The 23,322-nt window shown below is 37.8% G+C and overlaps 2 protein-coding genes across 3 annotated transcripts in view; both read left to right on the top strand.

Annotated features, from left to right (window-relative positions):
- tet1 (tet methylcytosine dioxygenase 1) overlaps positions 1 to 5,398 on the top strand; it is a 52,233-nt gene extending 46,835 nt beyond the window's left edge. The window contains exons 11-12 of the mRNA XM_047351720.1: positions 39 to 183; positions 296 to 5,398. Of these exons, the coding sequence (XP_047207676.1) occupies positions 39 to 183; positions 296 to 1,308 (1,158 nt within the window). The 3' untranslated portion in view covers positions 1,309 to 5,398. The remainder of the gene's footprint in view (positions 1 to 38; positions 184 to 295) is intronic.
- A 3,439-nt stretch (positions 5,399 to 8,837) lies between these two features.
- eif4e1c (eukaryotic translation initiation factor 4E family member 1c) lies at positions 8,838 to 19,824 on the top strand. 2 transcript variants are annotated; one of them, XM_047350732.1, is made up of 7 exons: positions 8,838 to 8,920; positions 10,820 to 10,905; positions 14,365 to 14,460; positions 16,924 to 16,987; positions 17,416 to 17,529; positions 17,673 to 17,812; positions 18,774 to 19,824. In XM_047350732.1, the coding sequence occupies exons 1-7, from the start codon at positions 8,903 to 8,905 to the stop codon at positions 18,886 to 18,888; spliced, it is 633 nt and encodes a 210-aa protein (XP_047206688.1). In that variant the 5' UTR covers positions 8,838 to 8,902; the 3' UTR covers positions 18,889 to 19,824. The 2 variants fall into 2 exon arrangements, with proteins under 2 accessions (XP_047206688.1, XP_047206689.1); XM_047350733.1 differs by lacking the exon at positions 8,838 to 8,920 and adding an exon at positions 8,943 to 9,176.
- The last annotated feature ends 3,498 nt before the right edge of the window (positions 19,825 to 23,322 follow it).

Raw genomic sequence — 23,322 nt, 5'->3', positions numbered from 1 at the left:
AATGGTTTTTCCTATTCTTTGGGGTAATTTGTTTTCAGGTGCGTCTGCTGGCTGAGCCTGTGAAATCTGCTCGTAAGATCAGACAAGAAGCTCGTCTAAAAGCTCAGTCAGAGAAGATGGAGAAGAAGCACAGGGTGTCTTCTCTCACTGCTGGTAAAGTCAAACCTGAAACACCCAGTAAAGGTAGTATATCAAAATATCTGATTGTTTATGCTTTTATAAGAAAATTACAAAAACCTATAGAAATTATTTCATAATTGCGTTACAAAAACATGTCCTTTATTTGCCCAAAAAGAGCCACACGGCTTCTACAGAGTACCACCGAGACCTGCCAGTGTTGGTAGATCCCCACCAGAGAGAAATCAAGCCAATGCTTACAGCCAGAGCATCAGCAGGTGCTCTTCTGCAGGTGCCGGGGTCACTTCACCGAAAGAGGTCCTCCCCTCCAATCATCATGGCATATCAAACCTCCAGTTTGAGCAGAATGGCATAGCTGTCGGCTATCATACAATGGGTAACACTATGAGTGGATTATCTCCAGCTTGTGGTCAGCAGGGTGCTTTGTTAGAACATATACCTCCACCGAACATCAACAACGAATATCCCTTTAAAGCAGAGCCCAACGAGGTGCACTGCTCTGCTCTACACAGAGTGCCCCTCTCCTCCTTCTCCCCCAGACCTACCTCTGAGGGCCTCTTTAGCAGGCTCAATGGACTTCTTCGGGCGGCAGAATGTGTGGCAGGAGAGGTCAGGGGCCATGACCTCCCTCCAGGCCAGCCTCTCCCATTACAAACTCCTCCCCTCGAACCGCAAGAGACGAAGCAGGAAGAGGTGTGGTCCGACAGCGAGCACAACTTCCTGGATGAGGACATAGGTGGGGTCGCTGTGGCACCATCACATGGTTCAATTCTGATCGAATGCGCGCGGCGCGAGCTCCACGCCACCACCCCCATCCTCAAGCCAAACCGCCACCACCCCACTCGCATCTCCTTGGTCTTTTACCAGCACAAATCCCTGAACGAGCCAGGCCATGGGATGGCGATGTGGGATGCCAAGATGGCAAAAAGGGAGCGGGAGCGGGAGGAGGAGGCAGAGAGACTGAGAATGGAGGGAAGCTACGGTGCGGGGAAGAACAGAAAAACATCAGGGGGCGGGGAGGGAGAGGAGGACGAGGATGAGGAGACAGAGACAAGAAGGGTAATGAGTGTCCCGACACGGCAGGCTTTTGCTGCGCCGACAGGCAGCGTTATCACCATGTCTCCTTATGCACTTACACATGTGACAGGCCCTTACAATCGCTGGTCCTAGTCGGCGTGTTTCAACAGACTCATTCAAAACTCCTACACCGTGGTTCTGCCTTACCTCATTCAGCTTCAAACCGCTACTCTCATTGTTATCTTGTCGTTTTTAATGTGCTTTTCTAATGTCTGCTAACTTTGTTCTTCTTGGAGCCTTCTTTGGCGATGAGAAGGACCAAAGGTTGTTGGCTTCTAACTGTGAGTTTCGGTGCTGGTTTTTAATGTAAAGAGATGGTGCTTTGAAGCAATATGTCTTTAAGCTGGTTTTATACACATAATTTAGAAGACAAAAAAAGATGTGATTATTTATTCTGATCATAACAATTTCTATTTAATTTTTCATGTACGCCTGTTTACTGCAATATGTCTATGATACCCTGCTTTATATTGTACAGTAAGAGTGTACTTCGGTGCCATTCTCACTGTATCTTTGGTTTAGCAACTTCTTTGCTTCACATAATTTTATTTACTACAGATTGTCACATGTAGCATTGTGCTTTCTCCTCCCTCAGTCTACTGTTGGTGGTTGAAGAAAGAAATGTACTTTTTTATTTGTTTTCTGTGTTTTTCCTTAGTTAGATATTTTATTTCTCCAATTCACAGCTATAGATGGCATATTAAGAAGCACTTTTTTGGTTTCCCATAACTTAACTTGAAAAACAGTGCGTTGACCTGTGACAGAGATACTATACAGTAAATATGACAATTCAGCAGAGACCATGTTATTTCTGCAATATTTTGCTTTTTATTCAGTTTCTTATAAATGGAACGCGTATCTGCTCAAATTCAGGATTCATCACAATAATGAATCATTAGAAACTGCAGAGGTTAGATGCCTATCAGTTTGACCAGAGCCAGTCCAAGGCCATTTGAGGCCCTAAACAGTTAGATTTGGGGCCCTTTCAGCCACCATCTGTCACCACAGCTCAGCCAATGTCCCTTTTATATATTCCATGTTCAAACCTACATGCATTAACATCTAAAGGAACCATTATCCTGTGAATGCTATAAAGCTTTTTCTATGTTTTTGGCCTCTACTGGTGCAACCATTTAAAACCATTTAAACATTAAAAGATTCTGCTCTTTTAGGACATGAGGACCTCGACCTTCTTTAATTATGACTAATTAGGTTTTTAATGTATCTATTTTTTTCCAAACATTTTTCACCATAGAAATGAATGGGGAAACGTTCAAATAATGCAAACGCGTTTTGCTCTTTAAAGTCTAACTACTTCACGATAGCAAGAAATAATCCGATCTTTCACCATTTTTATAGTCACAGTTTAACCTAGCTTGTATTTTATTATGCTAACATTAGTATATTGGCTAATGCTAATACTACCCTCTACAAGCATGTATGTTAATTTTTGCTATTAGCTACCGTGCCAATATTAGCCTGTTAGCTAAAGTTTAGATTTTAGCTAAGATATTGCATTCTTTAGCATAGCAGGTAGTGGAAGATTATGGTAGCTAACATGCTTGCATAGTAGCTAATGTTAGCTTGAGAAGGGTTTCAGTAAGCTTTCAAAATGTTATTCTCACTCTACATTAAACAATCTCTTCCACTTTTGCAATGCATTTCTCCAATGGATTTATTTCGTAAATTGTTCTAATATTTCTTTCCCTTTTTTTTTAGAATAACCCACCTATTCAGCTTAAAGCATTCACTTTAATGGAGTACATGCAAATATTTTTAGTTATCATTAAAGATGGTCACTGGACAATTTTCAGCTCGACTAGTGATGTGGATGTTGTCACATTTATAGCAGTTGACAATTAAAGCGATGTTAAAAAGTTTTTTTTTAATTTAATCACTGTGGTTTTTCTTATATTTCAGTAACTGCCAACAGTCAGATACAAATCCCTCTCTAAAAAATGTACTTGCCCCTTACTCCTTATCGGCGCTAAAGGTAAACGATATTAGATTTGGTCATATTTTGAATTACACGTGCAGCAATTATTGATGCTCTCACTGAACCAATAGTAAGATGGAAAAAACGTTTAAACAGCCACTGTAACTATCCGAAATGTACTGTCAGATTTTGGGGCTTTGCAAAGTTCATCAGTGAGAGGTTCTCATCACTATTAGATGGATAATTCTTATCTATATCTACATTTTCCTCATCCTAACGATAAACAATACAATCATAACCCATCCCTACTAATCCTTGATCAGCTGGAGGGAAATTTAAAAAATCAACATTTTTTTAAATCAGTAAACACATAAATAAGTGTTACCAGTTTGCACTGTCAACAGCCTTCCTCTATGTGCACGCTATTTTCAGGATCAGTGAGGAGCTTAAAACTAGTGATGCTCTAAGAGCCAAGGAGCCAGATTTAAATACCGGCATGTTTTAATTAAAATGTTAAACTACAATACCTGTATTTTTTATATAAAGTAAAGCTTTTATGAAAATATTGAATAAAAATTCTTACCAATAGGCAAAATATTAATAATTCCAAACAGAAGGCTTTGAGTTATACTCAGTAAAGTGTAATTTAGAATTAGTTAGGGAGCTGGGCCAAAAGAGCAGAATCTTTGACAAGAGCTGGACTTCCCTTTACTTAATAAAACTGGAATTAGAGGTGTAATCTGTCATTTAAAAGGAAACTGTAATTTTGGCAACATGTCAGGACCTGTCTGAGGTTCATTTAAGACATGAAAAAGCTAGTGAGAACACGATTTTCAACAAATAACAGGTTGGTTGAAACTATTTGAGCTTTGTTTTTTTTTCATTTTGAGCTTCCCACATCTGTCTGTTATGTAACAGGCTGCCTTTTGGAAATTAATATAAGGATCTACATTCACTACCAGCACAAACAGAGGAAGCTGTTTTAGTAATTCAAACTGTGCTAACCTCGCTAACTGTTACTATAAGAAGCTAACAACAGTTGAAATATTCAACTGCATTATATTTTTGTCTCGCATCAAAACCTCTCTCACCCTAAAATCCTTAGGAGGGGGACGTTTGCAGCTGCTGACGTTTTTTTTCTTGGGCCAGCTCTTGGAATGGGCATCTTTCAAAGGGAACACGTGTAATTATAGGAATTCAGAAGCTAACTGTACACTTTATTGGTGCTATCTTACCAGAAACTATATAAGTGTGTCAGATGTCAACACAAAGCTGTCTTAGCAACTGCTGAATCATACTTCTCCCTGTTGTTATAAAACATTGTAAAACCACTTGAACACCATGTCGCATTTAAGATGTTTTTTATCAGGTGCTCGGCTCCTGTAAGGACCTTTGTTTACAGGTATCTTCTTACAGGGTCTCATTAAAGAGGTTGGGATTAGCTCCTGGTAATTGTTTGTACCCATTAAAGAGAAGCTCTTTTTTTTTAGGAAAATAGATGAATGCAACTTTAGCACAACTCGTCGCTCACATTCACACTAACACTGATGGCATTACATTTTCAGCTGAAACATTTTGGTCACTTGCTTAAACTTGGTTTTGGTGCTAAAAGAAGAAATGTCAAAGTACAGACACTGATTTAAACTGGTTCTAAACTGTATAATGGTGCTTTTTCTAAAACTCATCCTTGTGGTATGTGTTCAACAAACATTGCCTGTATCCTTTTCTGTAACGAATAATGTCAGACTAGGGACAACAGAGAGAAGCATTAATAAGTATTTTTTCTTGTTCCAGTTTAAGGTGCGTAACGGTGCAGTTTTAATGTCTTCCACAAATAAAGATTTCCCAAGCAGCTCTTAAAAAATCAGAACCTACGTGCAAAAAGTTAATGAATGTAAACTGTTTAGAATCCACAGAATTTTAAACATGATCACATGATAAAGTGAAAATTGTAATTTTTTTTATTGCTTTTGGAGGGACATTTTCAGTCGATATGGAACATTTTTGTAACAAGCACCAGCATTGAGAAAACTGTAAATATGTATGTGAACCACATTGTTTTTACTTTACTGTTAAAGCTGTTTTAGACAATGGGTGATCTTGCTTATTTTAAAACTGAATTACTGTATGTTGCTAAAAGTATATCCAGTTTAGACTTAAGAAGAGACTAAATTTAGCATTCCTTTTATGGATGGCTGAGCTCTTTTGGGATTGTGAAATAAAGTCATATTTATATTTTGGACCTCATCTTGATTTACTCTTTGTTTTTATTTCAGTTTTCCACACCAGCTTTATTGCTACATTGCTCACTGATATGTTCCAATGTGTTTCCTGTTTTAGGTCAGTTAGGAAAACCAAAAGGATTTCTATTTGCTACATTACAAACTATTACAGGCATTTTTTATTATTTAAAGTTTAAATGTCAACATACACTAAGGCTACTATTCATTTAAACAATTTGTGATAGCTTAAGTCAAATTTATTTCTAAAGCCCATTTCATATGACAGTCATAGACTCAATAGGCTAAAAGCAAGCAATACACATGATAAAACAGTGATAAAATAATAAAGATAGCACAATTCAAGTACCATAAAATCAAAAATAAAATAAAGGTAATAAAAACGGGAAAGAAACGCAAGCCTAGATATAGGCTTGAGAAAATAAATATGTTTTAAGTTTGCTTTTAAAGCTGGACAATGTTGAAACTAATCTGAGGTTTTGAGGAAGGGAATTTCAGAGAATCGGACCATAATGACTGAAGGAGCCAACAGCTAGTCTAGAATTGATTCTAGCTGTGACCAGAAGAAGCTTACTAGAAGACCTTAATGGCCTGATGGGGATATAATCAATGAGCATCTCAGAAATATAAGAAGGGGCAACATCTCAGACAACTGCTTTTTGTGGGACATCATAGGGAAATTAAAGCAAATTCACCTAGATATAGCAGAAAAATAAAAGTAATGTATATGTTTTATTGCACACAGTACCAGCCGTGTAGCGACAGTACGAAACATCATTTTTGCTGTGTGCACTAAATCAATTGGAATGAGTTATTTTTTATAAGTTATTTTATCTCCACATCAGTGTAATGTTACAGTTGCAATTAGCAAAACTGATAAGAAATGTATGCACCACATTAATAGAGCCCCATCCTTATTTTCAGTCCTGTGCAGTGAGTTGTATAAGTATTCACAGCCCTTTAGCTTTTTTTACATTTGATCACATTCTACCCATAAACATCAATGTATTTTTCTTACAATTTTATGTGACATACCAACATAAGGTGGCAGGAAAATAATCAACAATTTATAACATTTCTTTCTAATAAAACTCTAAAAAGATTGATGTAGGTTTGTATTCAGCCCTTTTTAATGTGATACTTCTACTCGAGATCCATAATAATAATGGGAAGACTGTAGTATAACTGTGTACCAGTCAAAATCTAGATGCAAAATTTGAAAACTGCTATTTACAGACATTACCCATGTTCAATCTTACTTATCTTGCCCTATTTTTCGGTATGTAGATGTGCGCAAACCTGGTAAAGATATGCCCCAAAAGACTTTCAGCTATAATTATACCTAAAGGTGACTATACAAAGTATTGAGTAAGGGGTGTGGGATTGTTTACAAATGCACTTCACATGTTTCAAATTTCCTTTTATAAAAAAAGAGTTGAACATCTTATCACTGCCCTTTCACATAACAACCATGCACTATTTTGTGTTGGGCAATCACATAAAATCCCATCCATTAGGGTCTGCGGATATAACATGATCAAAACTGAAAATGTATACTTTTGCAAGGCATTGTATTCAATATCTTAATAATGTTTTGCACTAGTAATTTAATAACCTTTGCGCACCAAAAATATTTAATGGGAGAATATTTAGGTATGCAAAAACATTGAACAATAAGGATCTATAAGTTGTGGGGAAAGGTTCCCTGCATAGTACATGCCCAACAATAAAGAGAACTGGTAGCTTACCTGTAGAAACAAAAGTTAGTGAGTGATGGACCAATACTGTCTTTAAAATCTTTGAATGCTTACAGCTAGCATTTATCCTCTACTCTTTAAAAAGGGCTGGCGTTGCTGCTCGGCGAGAAAAGTGGTCGCTAAACACAACCCCAAAAGTCAGTCTACATCGTCAACCCAAGTCCACATAACAAAGTGTCCTTTAGACTGATGCTTTCCTGAATGTGTTTTTCTTTTTTAAGGCAATTTGATTAAAATACTCTTTCTAATCATTAAAATAATTAAGTAAGCATTTTCATAGCATAACATGCTACACAGTGGACAAAGTCAAATCAAAATGTTATGAAAGGACAAAAAGGATTTATAACATAAACTGGGGGACATAACAGTTCTAAATAATCTATCTTCACCTGGTTTTTGAAAGATTTAACAGAATCAAGCCAGCATAAAGATGGAGATGAAATGCATTCCACAACCTGAGGCCAATGTATTACAGGATCTTTCTGCTCTAATCTTAAATTGAGACCAGGAGATGATCTCAGACTTGGATTTCTAAAAGGTCCTATATGTACACTGGAGCCGGACTGCATAGGGCTCTGAAAGAAAAAATTTAAATGGATTCTAAAAAAAATTAACAATTACTAGAACTGAAAGTACTAGAATCAGCATAATGTGTTGCCTGATGATGAGGTAAAAAGGTGAAATTAACAGTTTAGATCAATAGGGTTTAAATGCAGGGGCAACAACAAAAAACAACTAAGGATCGTAAGTCAGGTGATGTTAACAAAATGTTTTATCATGTGTATTATGTCAGATTCATATGTCTTTTTATCAGCTTCAGTCCTGGCTAGTGGTGGAATGTGTGATCACTAACAAAGACAAATGTGACAAGGCTACCTCTCAGGGGTAATAACTACGGACGGAGCAGACCTCCAGACACTAAGTTCCAGGTTCATGTGGTTCAAGAGCTCCTAGTCAAGTCAAGTCATGACAGATCTATGAGGTGAAACTATCTATACACAAGGTGAGAGAGGTTTTACATTTTGCTAGCTAACTGTAGATTCATGATCAATGGTATCAACTCTGAAATATTTAATTTAATATCAAATTTATATTTTTAAGTGGCATTCAAAAAATAATATGTCATTAAGTTACATTTAAATTTGGAAATGATAAAAAAAACATTAATATTTTGTCTTTGTCTTGATTTTCTTTTTTTTTACTTATTTATTTTACATAGGCTACTGTATAAGTCGAAGGCAATTCTCTTGTTTCTGGAAAACGTTAAATCTTTAGTCTTTTGGATGAGAGGAGAAGCGTCTTCAAGAAACAAGATATGCATTTATTTATGTCATTTTTATTTATTTATCTATTTATTTGACATATTCTAGTTATATACAAACTCTTTCATTTGTTGTTTTTTGTTGTTTTACAAATTATTCTATATTTACACACATTTGTTTGTCTATTTGTTTCTTTTAACAACAAATTTATGTATATACATTCTTATTTATTCACTTACTTTTCACTATTATTACATTATTTTAGCGACTTACACACCCAGTAATCATTTTTAAAGTAACTTTAATCTTTTGTCTTACGTGAATCATTCCATTCAGAAACACATTGGTCTAAATTTTATTTTATTTAGAAATAAAAATATGCGAAGCTTTATTTTGTCCATTCGTTAGGTCACTCAAGTCAAAGTGGACCGAGGAGGCTTCCGTAGTAGCGGATTGAAGCGACGTACGGTCAGATCATTTCTATAAATCAAGATGGCGACATCGGAGCCGGTAAGAGAGACGAGATACGGATGAAAATAACTGACTGATGCGCACGGAGAGGCTTGTTAAGCATGCGCTTTTTCAGTTAGATTTAATACTCAACGTTTCCATGTTGAAAATGATGCTTGTATTTAGTATAATAGACGGTGTTTCCCTTTAACAATATCGGCGTGGATTAGCGTTAGCATGCAGTGCAATGTGCCTGACTTTGTCGGCAGGGAGGGACTGATTGACTGAACGTCGTTCATTCATACTTCGCACAATGGTTTGCTTTACTCTTACTCGACATTATACTCAAAGTGCATTGGTGATCGTTGTGAGAATACTTATATCTCGTCCCTCCTAATTTATTGGTGCATTTTATGACGATAAAAACACGTGTGTTTCGAGCTTGCAGCTAGCTTAGCACGCCTGCTAAAAGTAATGCTAGCAACCCTTGGTTGTGAACTGAGCTCAGGTTTGACTTTTTTTGGCACATATAAGGAGACATTTCGGTTTTGTTTGATCTCTAGTTGATTAAAAACGTTCAGCTTGAGATCATTATGCAAATATCTGTCCTTCAAAAGCAGAGCTTGAAATATATTGTAAGGTTTGAATGTACGGCCTGTAAATGGCAGAAGTCTTCCATGATGTAAAATGTTTAAGACCTAACATGTATTTCGAGTTCTGATGTATCAATGTTCTGCGTTGTGGACAAGTCCATGGCGCTGTCTTTGCTGCTGAAGAAAAACAGTTTGCAACCTAGATGTGGACCTTTATCTGTTATGACATTTCATGATAGATATCAAAGGGAACATGCACAGTAGTTATATTGCAGGAGATGAAATCAACTCTAATTACATTTTTTTGCTGCGTTTTGACAGCAGAAAAACAGGGCATCTACGCAGTAAGGAAAAGTTTGGAAACATGGAATTGGATTGTTTTCCCACTTGTTGAAAGAAAACGGTAGAAAGAGTAGGGAATATATTTCCCCAAACTCATTTTCTAAAGGTTGCGCTCCATTCATCCGACTGTTCATCCTTCTATCAAACTCTTATCAGTCTGTTTATCAATCTATTCATTCGTCCATTTGCCCATTATCTATCTTCATCCCTTTTATTTGTCTATTTTCTTCTATCCTTTCGTCAATCTCTAATTATCTTTCTCCAATTCCATCATCCATCTTTTTTCATCAGTCAATCCATCCATCTAGCCAGCCAGCCATCTATTACCTGCAATCTATTCTTTCTTTCATCTGTCCATCTAATCTGTAAATAATATTGCCATCTTTTCTTTCATTCGTGTGTCCATCTATTCTTTATTTTGTCTGTCGGTGGCAGTGGGCAAAACATCAAATCTCCAAAGGAAGGCCCTAAAGTGGATAGTGATCAAATTATCTAATAAATACCCAGAATGCACTTGCAAACTGTTGGTGCGGCTCAGTCTGTACTGACATCTATAGTATTTGGAGAATGTTGTATGATCGTTTCACACCAGTTTTGTCCAGGTAGATCATTAATCTGCATCTGGAATTTATTGGTATCCTTAAAACTTGTGGAGGACGACCCGGAAGTTAAATTCTCAATTTACAAACTCTGATTATGGTTTAGACATACTCATACTGTACTACAGAGAATAAGAAGCCAAGTTTAGGGTCATGCTTTTAGATGTCTGTCTCGTTATCTCACTGACCCAGTTGTATCATGTCAGATGTTTAAACCTATATTGTCTAATCAAGTTGGCAGGACTTACGGGCTAAATTGTTGTTAAAATGTTTTAGTAAGCATTACCACTGTTTTGTAGCTCTGATAAAATATTAATTTGTGTTTTTCTTGTCCACAAGAAACTATGATGCAGAAAAATCACTGCCGGATACTCATACAAATATATGGATTTCTGTGCAAATATATGATGTGTTTGTCTCTTTAGAAAGCAGCTGAAACTGAAGATCAACAGGCTGATGGTCAGGTTGTTGCAAATCCTGAGCAGTATATCAAACATCCTTTGCAAAACAGGTGAGAATAAAAAACACTGACTTAAATGAGTAAATGTTGCAACCAAAAACTGTCAGTACCTCTGTTTACATGCGCAAAACTTCTTGATTGGATTCAAATATGTTCGGATTGAACAAAAATAAATAAATTCGAATACACTGTTTATTTGGGCGCAAAACCAAATTATCCGATCATAAGGTGCGTTTACATGGAGCACACTTAATTCAGATTAGGAGCACTTTGACATCTGCAGAATTGTCAAATTCCCCTAAAACAACCACAGAATAAGTTGTACTTCCGATTGTGCTGGGAAAAAAAAGAACTACAGAAGTGTGTTGGTTTTAAGAAATACGTCAAGTTGACATACCAGTCAGGTCGGTTTGGCCCAATCAGAGTGAAAACGATTTGGACACGTGTTTACATGGACGCGGTTCCGATTGGGGATCGGTATGAACCACCCTTCTCGTTTGGAGTACAATTTCTTTCAGATGAAGTAGAATCAGATCAGAATATTCCAATTGGCGTGTTTACATAGCACATTTTTACTCCGATTGGCCCTTTTTTCCAATTACTTATGTAAACATGCCTAGAGCTTCCTCTTGCTGAAATAATATAACAGCTAAAAACACTGAGTATCAAACTTGCTCTGTTCTACTGAGACCATTTAATGCTCAAATTCATACATTTATGACTACCGTATTTTCCGCACTATAAGGCGCACCGGATTATAAGGCGCATCTTCAATGAATGGCCTATTTTAGAACTTTTTTCATATATAGGGCGCACCGGATTATAAGGCGCATAGAATAGAAGCTACTGCAGTCAAACGTTTGACTGGGGTTGCGTTATGCATCCACTAGATGGAGCTAAAGAGAATGTCAACAAATAAGTCAGTCAGTCAAACTTTATTAATACACTACAAACCAGCATTCTGATAACTCCATTCACTCTCATGGTAAGGTCTCCTCTACATAGAATTCTATTGAATAGAGCCAACCACACGTTAGGAATGCATTGGAGTCTATGAAGTTGAAGTTGAAATCAAACGTTAGTTAAAACGTGAAAGGGAACTTTTCCCTGATTCAGTAAACACGTAAAAGAAACAGTTTGATGCACTAAATCAAATGTTAGTACTGTTAACCTTTCCTGTTTCTGTCCCCTGACCGTAGTCTGATGACACAGGGGAGACGCTTTCTCCAGGGCTGAAGTTACTAGTTTCCTCGGGGTTAACTCCCTCACTCATACGTTGCTGAGTTGAGCATGAAGAAACAGCATCAAAACACTGAGTTGTTGATGAGATTCGGGGTTCTTTTTAATGACTTTGCAGCACGTAAAAACACAGGGCTTACAGACTCATACACCGCTGCTCCGGTCGCCGTCTCTACCCACCCCACACACACAATAATACCGACGTCACTCCTTCACTCTTGATTCTCAGCTACGGCAGCACACAGCGCCACCTCTGTCCGGAGGAGTAATATCAACATCTTCCATACACACACACGAAACATACACCCCACACACTGAGCTTCTAATCACATATAGTTCAGGCAATTCCTGCAACAGTACATTCAAACGTTATACACACACAAGTGGTGTTGGACTAGGAGTAAGCACAGTACAGGTGTTTACCGCTATTACTTCGGCGACGCCCCTGACTACGGTAGCCGTAATGCTGCAAGCGGTGCGGCTTTGTAGTTTACCAGTCGTACTGAAACATTTTGACAGAGCGCCGTGTACAACCAGTATGGATCAACCAATTAACCAATTGATCCATATATAAGGCGCTCCGGATTACAAGGCGCACTGTCATTTTTTGAAAAAATTAAAGGTTTTTAAGTGCGCCTTATAGTGCGGAAAATACGGTAATTTAACTGAGTTGGTTAACTATCTGGATTCTTCTTGTTTGCCATCACAAAGCATTTGTTAAACCTGAGTTCAAGAGTAAAATTTGCCTGTTTCTGTGGTGGAACTAAACTTGCTACTTTGTATTTTATCCTGTTTTTTGTTCGTTTGATACACTTTTAGATGGAACAGTGTAGCTCAGTTACCCCGTTGCAACATAAGGAGACAAGATGATCTCCTAAATCTCAAGTGATGCAACATTTTCTTATAACACATTACTTGAAACTAGCAGCTGCTTGAAAGTATGAAAAACCTGTTGAGTTTCTGAGAACATGTGCTATGTTGGGTGAAAAAAGAGAATTTGCCAATATAGATGCAGTTGAAGTAAAGGCCTTAAAGAAATTCATATAAAAATGATATATGAAATTAAAATGTTATTTTTAAACCTTAATTTTTCTTTCTTCAGATGTCTTGAGTCAAGAGAAGCTAAAAAGGGTGTAGATTTCCCAAGGAATGTCAATAATTTGTATTTATTTGTATTAAACTGCTACACAAAACTATATTGGTTTTGCTCACATAAAAAAGACCATTTAAAGTTAATGTACCCTGAAAGTGATTTTCTGATTTTATGTATGAAGAGAAAAACTTCAATCTAGTTTGCTTAATTTTTATTAATCTTTACATTGTGTATGAAATTACTTTAAAACACAAATTATTTGAGCTGTTTTGTTATTTAGTTAATCTATATCTCATTTTTTTAAGAGGAGAGTTTACCCTTTTTCAAGAATAAATAAATATACTTTTGGTTGTATGCAGTATTGAAAGACCTGGGAATTATGTGATTTAATTTTGTAATTTTTCAAGTATGAAGAAGGAAAAAAGTGCCGCTTTCCAGTATTTCTTCATTATTCTCGTAATTATGTAATGTAAATATGTAAAAACAGGGATCTTGGGGAAATAAAATCTTTTTTTTAATTGAGTTGTATTTAGATACTGTCCTTTATTTGGATTTGCCACCCAGCTTGAGTTTTTGTACAATGTACAATTGATAAATTATTAAATTGCTGAACAACAGATAAAGGGACACTAATTTTAAAAATCCAAAAAGGACAGATATAAAAGTGTTTTCTTCACACCGCTTGGATAGAATTTAGTGACACCTTTTAACAAAATTCTAAATACATTAATGTTTACAAGTGGTGATAATGACTCAAACTGATACCAAGTATCTGCTACAAAGTATAAATAGGGTCTTACTGTGTGGTACAGCTGCTGATGGGTGTGTTTACTCTCACAGCTGTAGGGGGTGGGGGCATTGAGTTCGCCTGGTGTCCCCAGACTGCCCTCAGCCCTCCCCAGGCTAGCACCGCCCCTCCTGGAAACGTGTGAAAGAATAAATACACCCATTGTACACAAAGGCTGCGTTTCTAGTGCTGGTTTTCTGCATTCATGCCTGCTTTTGTAAGAAGCTGTTGTGTTCTGTTGTGAACTGAGGTCACACAATTACAATACGAAGTTAAAAGCCTCTTTGGACAAATTCAGGATATATTTAGTGATAAATATTAACTAAAGTGTATTGTTTGTTAAAAGTAGCCATACATTGTCGTGTGAAAATAAAATTCTTTCCTTTTTCAGATGGGCCCTATGGTATTTCAAAAATGACAAGAGCAAAAGTTGGACAGAGAACTTGCGTCTTATTTCCAAGTTTGACACAGTTGAAGACTTTTGGGCGTAAGTTTTCTTCCTGTTTTTATTGGAATATCCAAACTCTTACAAAAATGATTCGGGATCAAGGATGTTTACTTCAAAAAACTTCTTTAAATAAATTATTTACTGGGTTAAACCTTTAATTTACTGTGAGTTTTTGTTAGTGGTGCACTGATTGCAGTTTTTTGACCGATTACCAATCTTTCAAAAGCCTGACCTGCTGATTTCAATTTTTGACCGATACAGTTTTAAAAAATTTTTTTATAACTGACTCTGTCAGGTGTTATAAGGTCACAATACACCTTCTGTGTTCTGGTCTGTCAGTCAGCCCTCTGTCACGGCAGAGTTAAAGGGGAGTGTGGCTGATTTTCAAACGTTTGCTGTGGTAGATAAGATCGGTTTCACATACAAGCATCGGCAGTTTGCCCAAAACTAAGGAAATTGTAGCCGGCCGATCAATCGTTGCACCCCTAGTTTTTATGAAGAATGTTTGAGAGAACAAATAATCCCTCCCCCTTTTTTGTTTTCATATTTATTTAAATATTGTGATGTACAGATCATATTGAATGTTCCCATGATAGTCCATGCTGAATGTATGTAACCTTCCAGCATATTCCAGGTGTGAACTTGCGTTTTTCATGCTGATGTAATATTTAGCCAGTTAGACAGAGTCTCATATCAGCAGATGTTCTCACTGGAAACAAATGACATTGACCAAAATCCTAAATGTCCCAGACTGGAGGAAGCACAGATGAAAAAGAGATGCAAGAAGAATTATCGCCATTCCAAAACGTTCTAATATTGTGCAGCCCTGCTTAATACAGGTCCTTCTCAAAAAATTAGCATATTGTGATAAAGTTCATTATTTTCCATAATGTCATGATGAAAATTTAACATTCATATATTTTAGATTCATTGCACACTAACTGAAATATTTCAGGTCTTTTATTGTCTTAATACGGATGATTTTGGCATACAGCTCATGAAAACCCAAAATTCCTATCTCACAAAATTAGCATATCATTAAAAGGGTCTCTAAACGAGCTATGAACCTAATCATCTGAATCAACGAGTTAACTCTAAACACCTGCAAAAGATTCCTGAGGCCTTTAAAACTCCCAGCCTGGTTCATCACTCAAAACCCCAATCATGGGTAAGACTGCCGACCTGACTGCTGTCCAGAAGGCCACTATTGACACCCTCAAGCAAGAGGGTAAGACACAGAAATAAATTTCTGAACGAATAGGCTGTTCCCAGAGTGCTGTATCAAGGCACCTCAGTGGGAAGTCTGTGGGAAGGAAAAAGTGTGGCAGAAAACGCTGCACAACGAGAAGAGGTGACCAGACCCTGAGGAAGATTGTGGAGAAGGACCGATTCCAGACCTTGGGGGACCTGCGGAAGCAGTGGACTGAGTCTGGAGTAGAAACATCCAGAGCCACCGTGCACAGGCGTGTGCAGGAAATGGGCTACAGGTGCCGCATTCCCCAGGTCAAGCCACTTTTGAACCAGAAACAGCGGCAAAAGCGCCTGACCTGGGCTACAGAGAAGCAGCACTGGACTGTTGCTCAGTGGTCCAAAGTACTTTTTTCAGATGAAAGCAAATTCTGCATGTCATTCGGAAATCAAGGTGCCAGAGTGGAGGAAGACTGGGGAGAAGGAAATGCCAAAATGCCAGAAGTCCAGTATCAAGTACCCACAGTCAGTGATGGTCTGGGGTGCCGTGTCAGCTGCTGGTGTTGGTCCACTGTGTTTTATCAAGGGCAGGGTCAATGCAGCTAGCTATCAGGAGATTTTGGAGCACTTCATGCTTCCATCTGCTGAAAAGCTTTATGGAGATGAAGATTTCATTTTTCAGCACGACCTGGCACCTGCTCACAGTGCCAAAACCACTGGTAAATGGTTTACTGACCATGGTATCACTGTGCTCAATTGGCCTGCCAACTCTCCTGACCTGAACCCCATAGAGAATCTGTGGGATATTGTGAAGAGAACGTTGAGAGACTCAAGACCCAACACTCTGGATGAGCTAAAGGCCGCTATCAAAGCATCCTGGGCCTCCATAAGACATCAGCAGTGCCACAGGCTGATTGCCTCCATGCCACGCCGCATTGAAGCAATCATTTCTGCAAAAGGATTCCCGACCAAGTATTGAGTGCATAACTGTACATGATTATTTGAAGGTTGACGTTTTTTGTATTAAAAACACTTTTCTTTTATTGGTCGGATGAAATATGCTAATTTTGTGAGATAGGAATTTTGGGTTTTCATGAGCTGTATGCCAAAATCATCTGTATTAAGACAATAAAAGACCTGAAATATTTCAGTTAGTGTGCAATGAATCTAAAATATATGAATGTTAAATTTTCATCATGACATTATGGAAAATAATGAACTTTATCACAATATGCTAATTTTTTGAGAAGGACCTGTATCTATGTTTTGATATTGTAGATTTTGGTTAAAAAACTTTTCTGATCTTGATTGCAGGTTATATAACCACATACAGCAACCAAGCAAACTTGGCTTTGGTTGTGATTATTGCTTATTTAAGGTAAATTTAATCCTGTTTTTTCTTTGTCTATTTGTATGAATTGTTAAAGCCTACAATCTATTGCTCCTACCTTGTTACCATGTGATGATGATTGATTTGTTTAATTTTTTTAAATAACAAAATAAGGCAAGTGTTTTTTCACTGATTTTATTGGTTGCTTTAACCTGTGCCATTTAGACAGTTGGTTTTCATACATAACAAATAAAAGCTCATTATCAGAGGCATAGTTTTATTGTTAATAATGGACTCTTTGCTTTTAAGAAATATAATGAGCAGATGAGGCATTTTGGTAAGAGTTCATCTGAAAACAACAGATATTTTAGTTTTCTCAGACTGTGATTACACCAGTTAAATGAAGAAAACTGCAACTGATCAGTTATAAGGTCTGGATGCAAATTTCCAGTTGTAATTTCCATTTTCTGTGCCAGGATGGGATTAAGCCAATGTGGGAAGATGAGCGGAATAAGCTGGGGGGTCGATGGCTGATGACTCTCAACAAGCAACAGCGGCACAATGACCTCGATCGCTACTGGATGGAAACGGTAACACTGACGTTTTGTTTTGTTTTTGTTTTTTTTGCTCCTCAAAATGACTCCTGGACAGCAGAGCCGTCTTCAGGTGGCCATCGTTTGTTTAGAAAAAAACATGAAATAATTAAACCATGTGGTCATGCTGAATTTTACAGCTCCTGTGTTTAGTGGGTGAGTCATTTGACGAGGCAAGTGAAGATGTGTGTGGAGCTGTGGTCAACGTCAGACCTAAAGGGGACAAAATATCCATTTGGACAAGCAACTGCCAAAACAGGGAAGCCATCATGACGATAGGGTAAGAAAAAAAGTCACATTACTCCTAACATAAAGGGGCATGCAAAAATCTTCATACACTTTGGGGGTTTTCACATTTTGTCCTCAAACTTCCATGTATTTTGAGATTTTATGTGATAGAACATCACAAGGTAGAGCATAATTGTGAAGTGGAAGAAATTATTCTTGGTTCTCTTTTTTTTTTTTTTATATATAAAATTCTGAAAGGAGTGGGCTGCGGTTTTTTCTGAGGCCACTTCTCTCAGATACCCCTAAATAAGGCCAGTGTAGCCAGTTATACCAGGGTTAGGTCGTAAAACCGTATCCTGAGCTTTGAACCGAGAACAGAGCTTATTCAGTCCATTGTGGTTCAACCACAAACACACCAAGACATTGTCCACCTACACCAACCGGCCGCACAAGCACAGCATTAATTAGAGAAGCAGCTAAGAGGGCCGTGGTAACTCTGGAGTTGCTGCAGAGATCCACAGCTCAGGTGGTATAAGGTGCTGACATTACAATTATTAGTTGTGCACTCACAAGTCTGGCCTCTATGGAGGAGTGGCAAGAAAACAACCATTGCTAAAAGAAAAAGTCCCATTTGTAATTTATTCATCCGTTTAGGGGACACAGCAACCATGGGACAAAGTGGCCTGGTCTGATGAGACCACATTAAACTTTTTAGCCTGCAAGCAAAATGCTGTGTGGGGGAAACCTGGTGCTGCACATTGTCCTGAACACACCATCCCCACCGTTAATCTGCATACCTGCTTTTCTTTAGTAGTGGTCAGCGTCCATGGGATGTAATTATGTCCCACCTTAGGTTGGTTGATCACATAAAATCTCAGTGGAATACATTGAAGTTGGTGGTTGTTTTGTGAACTAGTTTAAGGGGTCAGGCATCGTGTTAGATGGCTGAATTTATTTGCTGTTTCTGACCATTAGATGGTGACTGTGAGCTTCTTCTCCTTCTTGTTCTACAGGCAGCTTTACAAAGAGCGTCTGAACCTCCATATAAAATCCCTGATTGGCTACCAGTCACATGACGACACGTCCAGTAAGAGCGGCTCCACCACCAAGAACATGTACTCCGTTTGAAAAACCTTCCCCTGTTTCCACTTGCTGTAGATTTAAACAATTACCAGTCTGCATCATCACATTAACTTTTTGAGTTAACTACTATAGTGTACTTTTTTTCTTTTTTTTTTGCAAACAAATATTGTTCATAGTGTGTACAGGAACCCGGCTGGGTGGAGAGTCTGGCTCAAGATATCTTAACTGAGCAAAAGAACATAAATGTTTTCCATTTTAGAGTTGAGTTCTGTGAGTTATATAGTGACCTCCCATAGCTATGCAGAGATGCTTTGTCAGTACTTAACTACTTTGAAATGGGAAAGAAACCCCTTAACTTTTTAAGGCCTTATTCTTTCCTGATTCTGAGTTCTACAAGAAAAGATTATTGACACATTTTCGTTACACAGAGAAAGTTTTAAGGACAGATTTTAACTTGATTTATCCAGGAGCGTAGAGCATGCATCAGAATGAAGAATAAACAGTATCTGAAAGGTTTGGAAAAGCTGTGGCCACACTCCAAAGTGGAAGGTTTTTATTTAAGGCCACTTATTATTTCAGCCACGCTGGAATTGTGGAATACTGCTTGTAGTATTTTTTGTTTTGTTTTGTTTTCTTCCATTTACATTTATTTATAATGTATGCATTGCAGTTACTTAGTTGAAAAACACCAATGAAACTTTTTTTTTTTTTTTTTTTTGGTTAAAGTTTTTAGTAAGGACTACTGCATATAGATAACATTTCACTTTGTTCCATACAGTAAAATGCTGACAGGTGTGCTTTTCACTGTTCTCTTCCTAACAGCAACTGTAGATTATGTCGCACTACTCTTGGTTAATGCGAAAGAAAGATGATATTCATTGTGAAATGATTTTGCTCATAATGTATCTTTAATATCTGTAATTCCAGGATGTATATTACCTTCTTTCAAGTAAAGGTTAAGTGCTTTGCATTAAACCACAACTTTGTTGTCACTTTTGTGAAGAGTATGGGTTCTCAGTGAAATTAGAGTCTTAGTCATTTAAAATAGGCCTTTCCTTATATTAACCACTGCAATTATTGGTGATCTGGGTAACTAGTTCAAAAGCTGTGAAATAAATTGCTGTAATGGAGATTAGGTGAAGATGTCAATTTTGCTGAAATCTGGTAACTACAGGCAGAATAGAACAGAAATATCCTTTTTTTATCCCACAGTGGGGAAATTTACAGTATGGGCAAATTTGCAACATTTGAAACATGTTGTATGTTTACTAAAAATAGGATACTCCGATGAAAAAGAAATGTGCAACTGAGTAGAGCAATTTAAAACATTTATAAAAGGTTCATGTATATTTGCATAAACGGCAAACTACAAGATGTGAAAAAACTGCAAATGACAGCAGGGATGTAAACAAGTATATTGGGAACAGGGATGGTTATAAACTTAACAGCTGCTGAGAGGAAGGATCTTTGATAATGCTCCTTTGTGCACCAAGGACGGTGCACAAAGGATCAGTCTGTCAGTGAAGGAGTTCTCCAGTTCTGCAACAGCTTCATGCATGGGATGGCATGAAATTTTCCACCAGTGATGTTATGTTTGCCAGAGTCCATCTGTCTCCCACCACCTGCACTGGGTCAAGGAGGCATCCTAGGACAGAGCTGGCCTTCCTGGTGAACGTATCTAACCACTTCCTCTCAGCCGTAGATAAGCTGCTGCTTGAACAGACAACACCATAGAAGATGGATGGGATGTTGCCACCACAGAGATCTTAGCATCTCAAAAAATTACTCCTATTTAGATTCATTACACAGAGTGAAATATTTCAAGCCTTTATTTCTTGTGATTTTGATGATTATGGCTTACAGATAATGAAAACCCAAAATTCAGTCTCAGAAAATTAGAATATTGCATATCACCACGTTAAAAAGTTTTTTTAATGTAAACATGTAATGTTATGACCATACTGTGGCCTACACAATCATTGGGAAGACTGCTGACTTGACAAATGTCCACAAGGCACTCAATGACAGCCTTGCTAAAGAAGCTGGTTGTTAACGGAGTGCTGTATCCAAGCATATTCATAAAAAGTTGAGTGGAAGGAAAACACATTAGGAAAAGGTGCACAATCAACAGGAATGACTGCAGCCTTGAGAGGATTGTCATGCAAAATCCATTCAAGAAATTGGGGGAGCTTCACAAGGCAAATCCTACACATGGGCTACAAATGTTGCATTCCTCAACTATAGGCAACGCCAGAAGTGCCTTAACTGGGCTAAAAGGAAAAAGAACTGGACTATTTCTCAGTGGTCCAAAGTCCTCTTTCTGATGAATGCAAAGTTTGCATTTCATTCGGAAATCAAGTTCCCAGAGTCTGGAGGAAGAGTAGATAGGGACAGAGTCAACGTTGCTTGAAGTCAGGTGTGAAGTTTCCACAGTCAGTAATGATTTGGCTGGACCAACACCAGCAGAAAACGATACCTGGTCTCTGTGTGGTGTTCATTAACATGGATTAAATAATGTCTGCATCCATCCATCACTATTTTATGAAATATGTTTGTGTTTTCTGATTAAATGCAAAACTATATTTATGTAGAGAAAAATAACATTTGATGAACTGAAGTAATAGTCCAGTTTAATTATATCACAGCTTTGTGTAAACACAGCTGGATTCTTGTAGGGTTGTTGTCTTCTACAAGCTGAGGACAAGAAGTATGAAAAAGACTCAAAAACAAGCATCAGAGGTTGAAGAAAGTTGAAAGTATTTTAAAGAGAATCGCTGAGGACCTGGCAATGACTAGCCACACAACCGAATCAACCGTGTGTACAAGGATTCAAACATAATAAAACACATCAAGAGATCTGAATCTCATTTTTCCATTAAATAGAGGGATTTTCTGGTTCTGTGTGTTGAGTACATGTTTTTCCAGCCATAGACATCTACTTAAACCGGTGAGAAAAACAAGGACTTCACCAGACATGAAGATGCTTCATCCATGAAGGTTCTAGTACTCAGTAAAGAACAATGTTTTTGCAGAGTTTGTAAGTCTTGTTCCAGAAGAAATTACAGATACACACTGGGAATGTACCCGAACGGAAACTGACAACACCCTCTGTACTGAAGGAAGGCAGCAGAGGTGATGATGTCTGTGTTTTTTCAGTGAGAATGAACCACGAAAGGTCGTTCAAAACGTCACTCTTCACTTGTCTAGTCAAACAGGATCTTAAGTAGCCACTAAAACTCCACCCTTCTCCATCTGAGAGCATCATAACTAATCCTGTCTATCAATACAACACATGTAACGACTTCTTAATTTCATTAAAATGCCTAAGTTTCATATTTTTACTGAGCTACAAGAGAAAATGTGTTTGGTGGTATTCTGTCCACTTTCAAAAGGTTATTGCACAAAAAGAAACCAGATAAGCTTCAAACATTTTATCAAAGCTTTACCTCAGAGAAATTCTTTCCAGTAGGTACTGTTTACAGACCCATGAAAAACTATTCACTCCCCGTTCACATTTTTGCCACAGTACAACCACAAACTTTAATGTATTTTATTAGGAATTTATTCCTAATAAAATACAACAGAAGCACTGATCCAGGAGTACTTTCATATAAAGTACTCCTGGATCAGTGCTTCTGTGTTCTTGTTTTGTCTCTGTTCTCTCAAACCCCCAGTCGGTCGTGGCAGATGGCCGCTCACACTGAGCCTGGTTCTGCTGGAGGTTTCTTCCTGTTTAAAGGGAGTTTTCCTCTTCACCTTCGCTACATGCATGCTCAGTATGAGGGATTGCTGCAAAGTCAATGCAAGCAACTGTCCACTGTCTCTACGTGCTCATCCAGGAGGGGTGAATGCTGCAAGTCACTGACTCAATGCAATCTGCTGGGTTTCCTTAGACAGAAAAACGTTTTAACCAATTTGAATAATAAACTGAATCCGACTGCACTGTTTGGTAGTTAGGAGTAATTGGAATGTATGTACCGGACTTGAAATCTGTATGATTTGATTTGATTGACTTTGTAAAGTGCCTTGAGACAACATGTGTTGTGAACTGTCGCTATATAAATAAACTAAATTGAATTGAATTATGTGACAGACAAACACAAAGTACCACATCATTGTGAAGCAGAGGGAAAAATGACACATGGTTTAAAAATTTGTAGCAAAGTATGACATTTGTATTCAGCCCCTCTCCCTCCGATTCCCTAAATAAGTCCAGCCCAAGCAATTGCCTTTGGAAGTCCCCAATTAGTAAGTAGAGTCCATCAGTGTGCAACGTATTGCCAGTTTAACTACAGCTGTTCTGTGAAGGCCTCAGAGGTTTGTTAGAGATCAAGGAACACAGCAGACAGGTCAGGTATAAGGTGTGGAGAACCTCTTAAGCCCAACACCCAGAACTATGGGCAAATTTAACTTTTGTTTTCTTCTACTTTTTTAACTGCAAGTTCCATTAGTTAAACATAAACATATGTGGTATCCACA

The sequence above is a fragment of the Girardinichthys multiradiatus genome, chromosome 22 (genome assembly GCF_021462225.1).
Source record: "Girardinichthys multiradiatus isolate DD_20200921_A chromosome 22, DD_fGirMul_XY1, whole genome shotgun sequence".
NCBI classification, from domain to species: domain Eukaryota; kingdom Metazoa; phylum Chordata; class Actinopteri; order Cyprinodontiformes; family Goodeidae; genus Girardinichthys; species Girardinichthys multiradiatus.
This window is presented reverse-complemented; position numbering and strand designations above follow the sequence as displayed.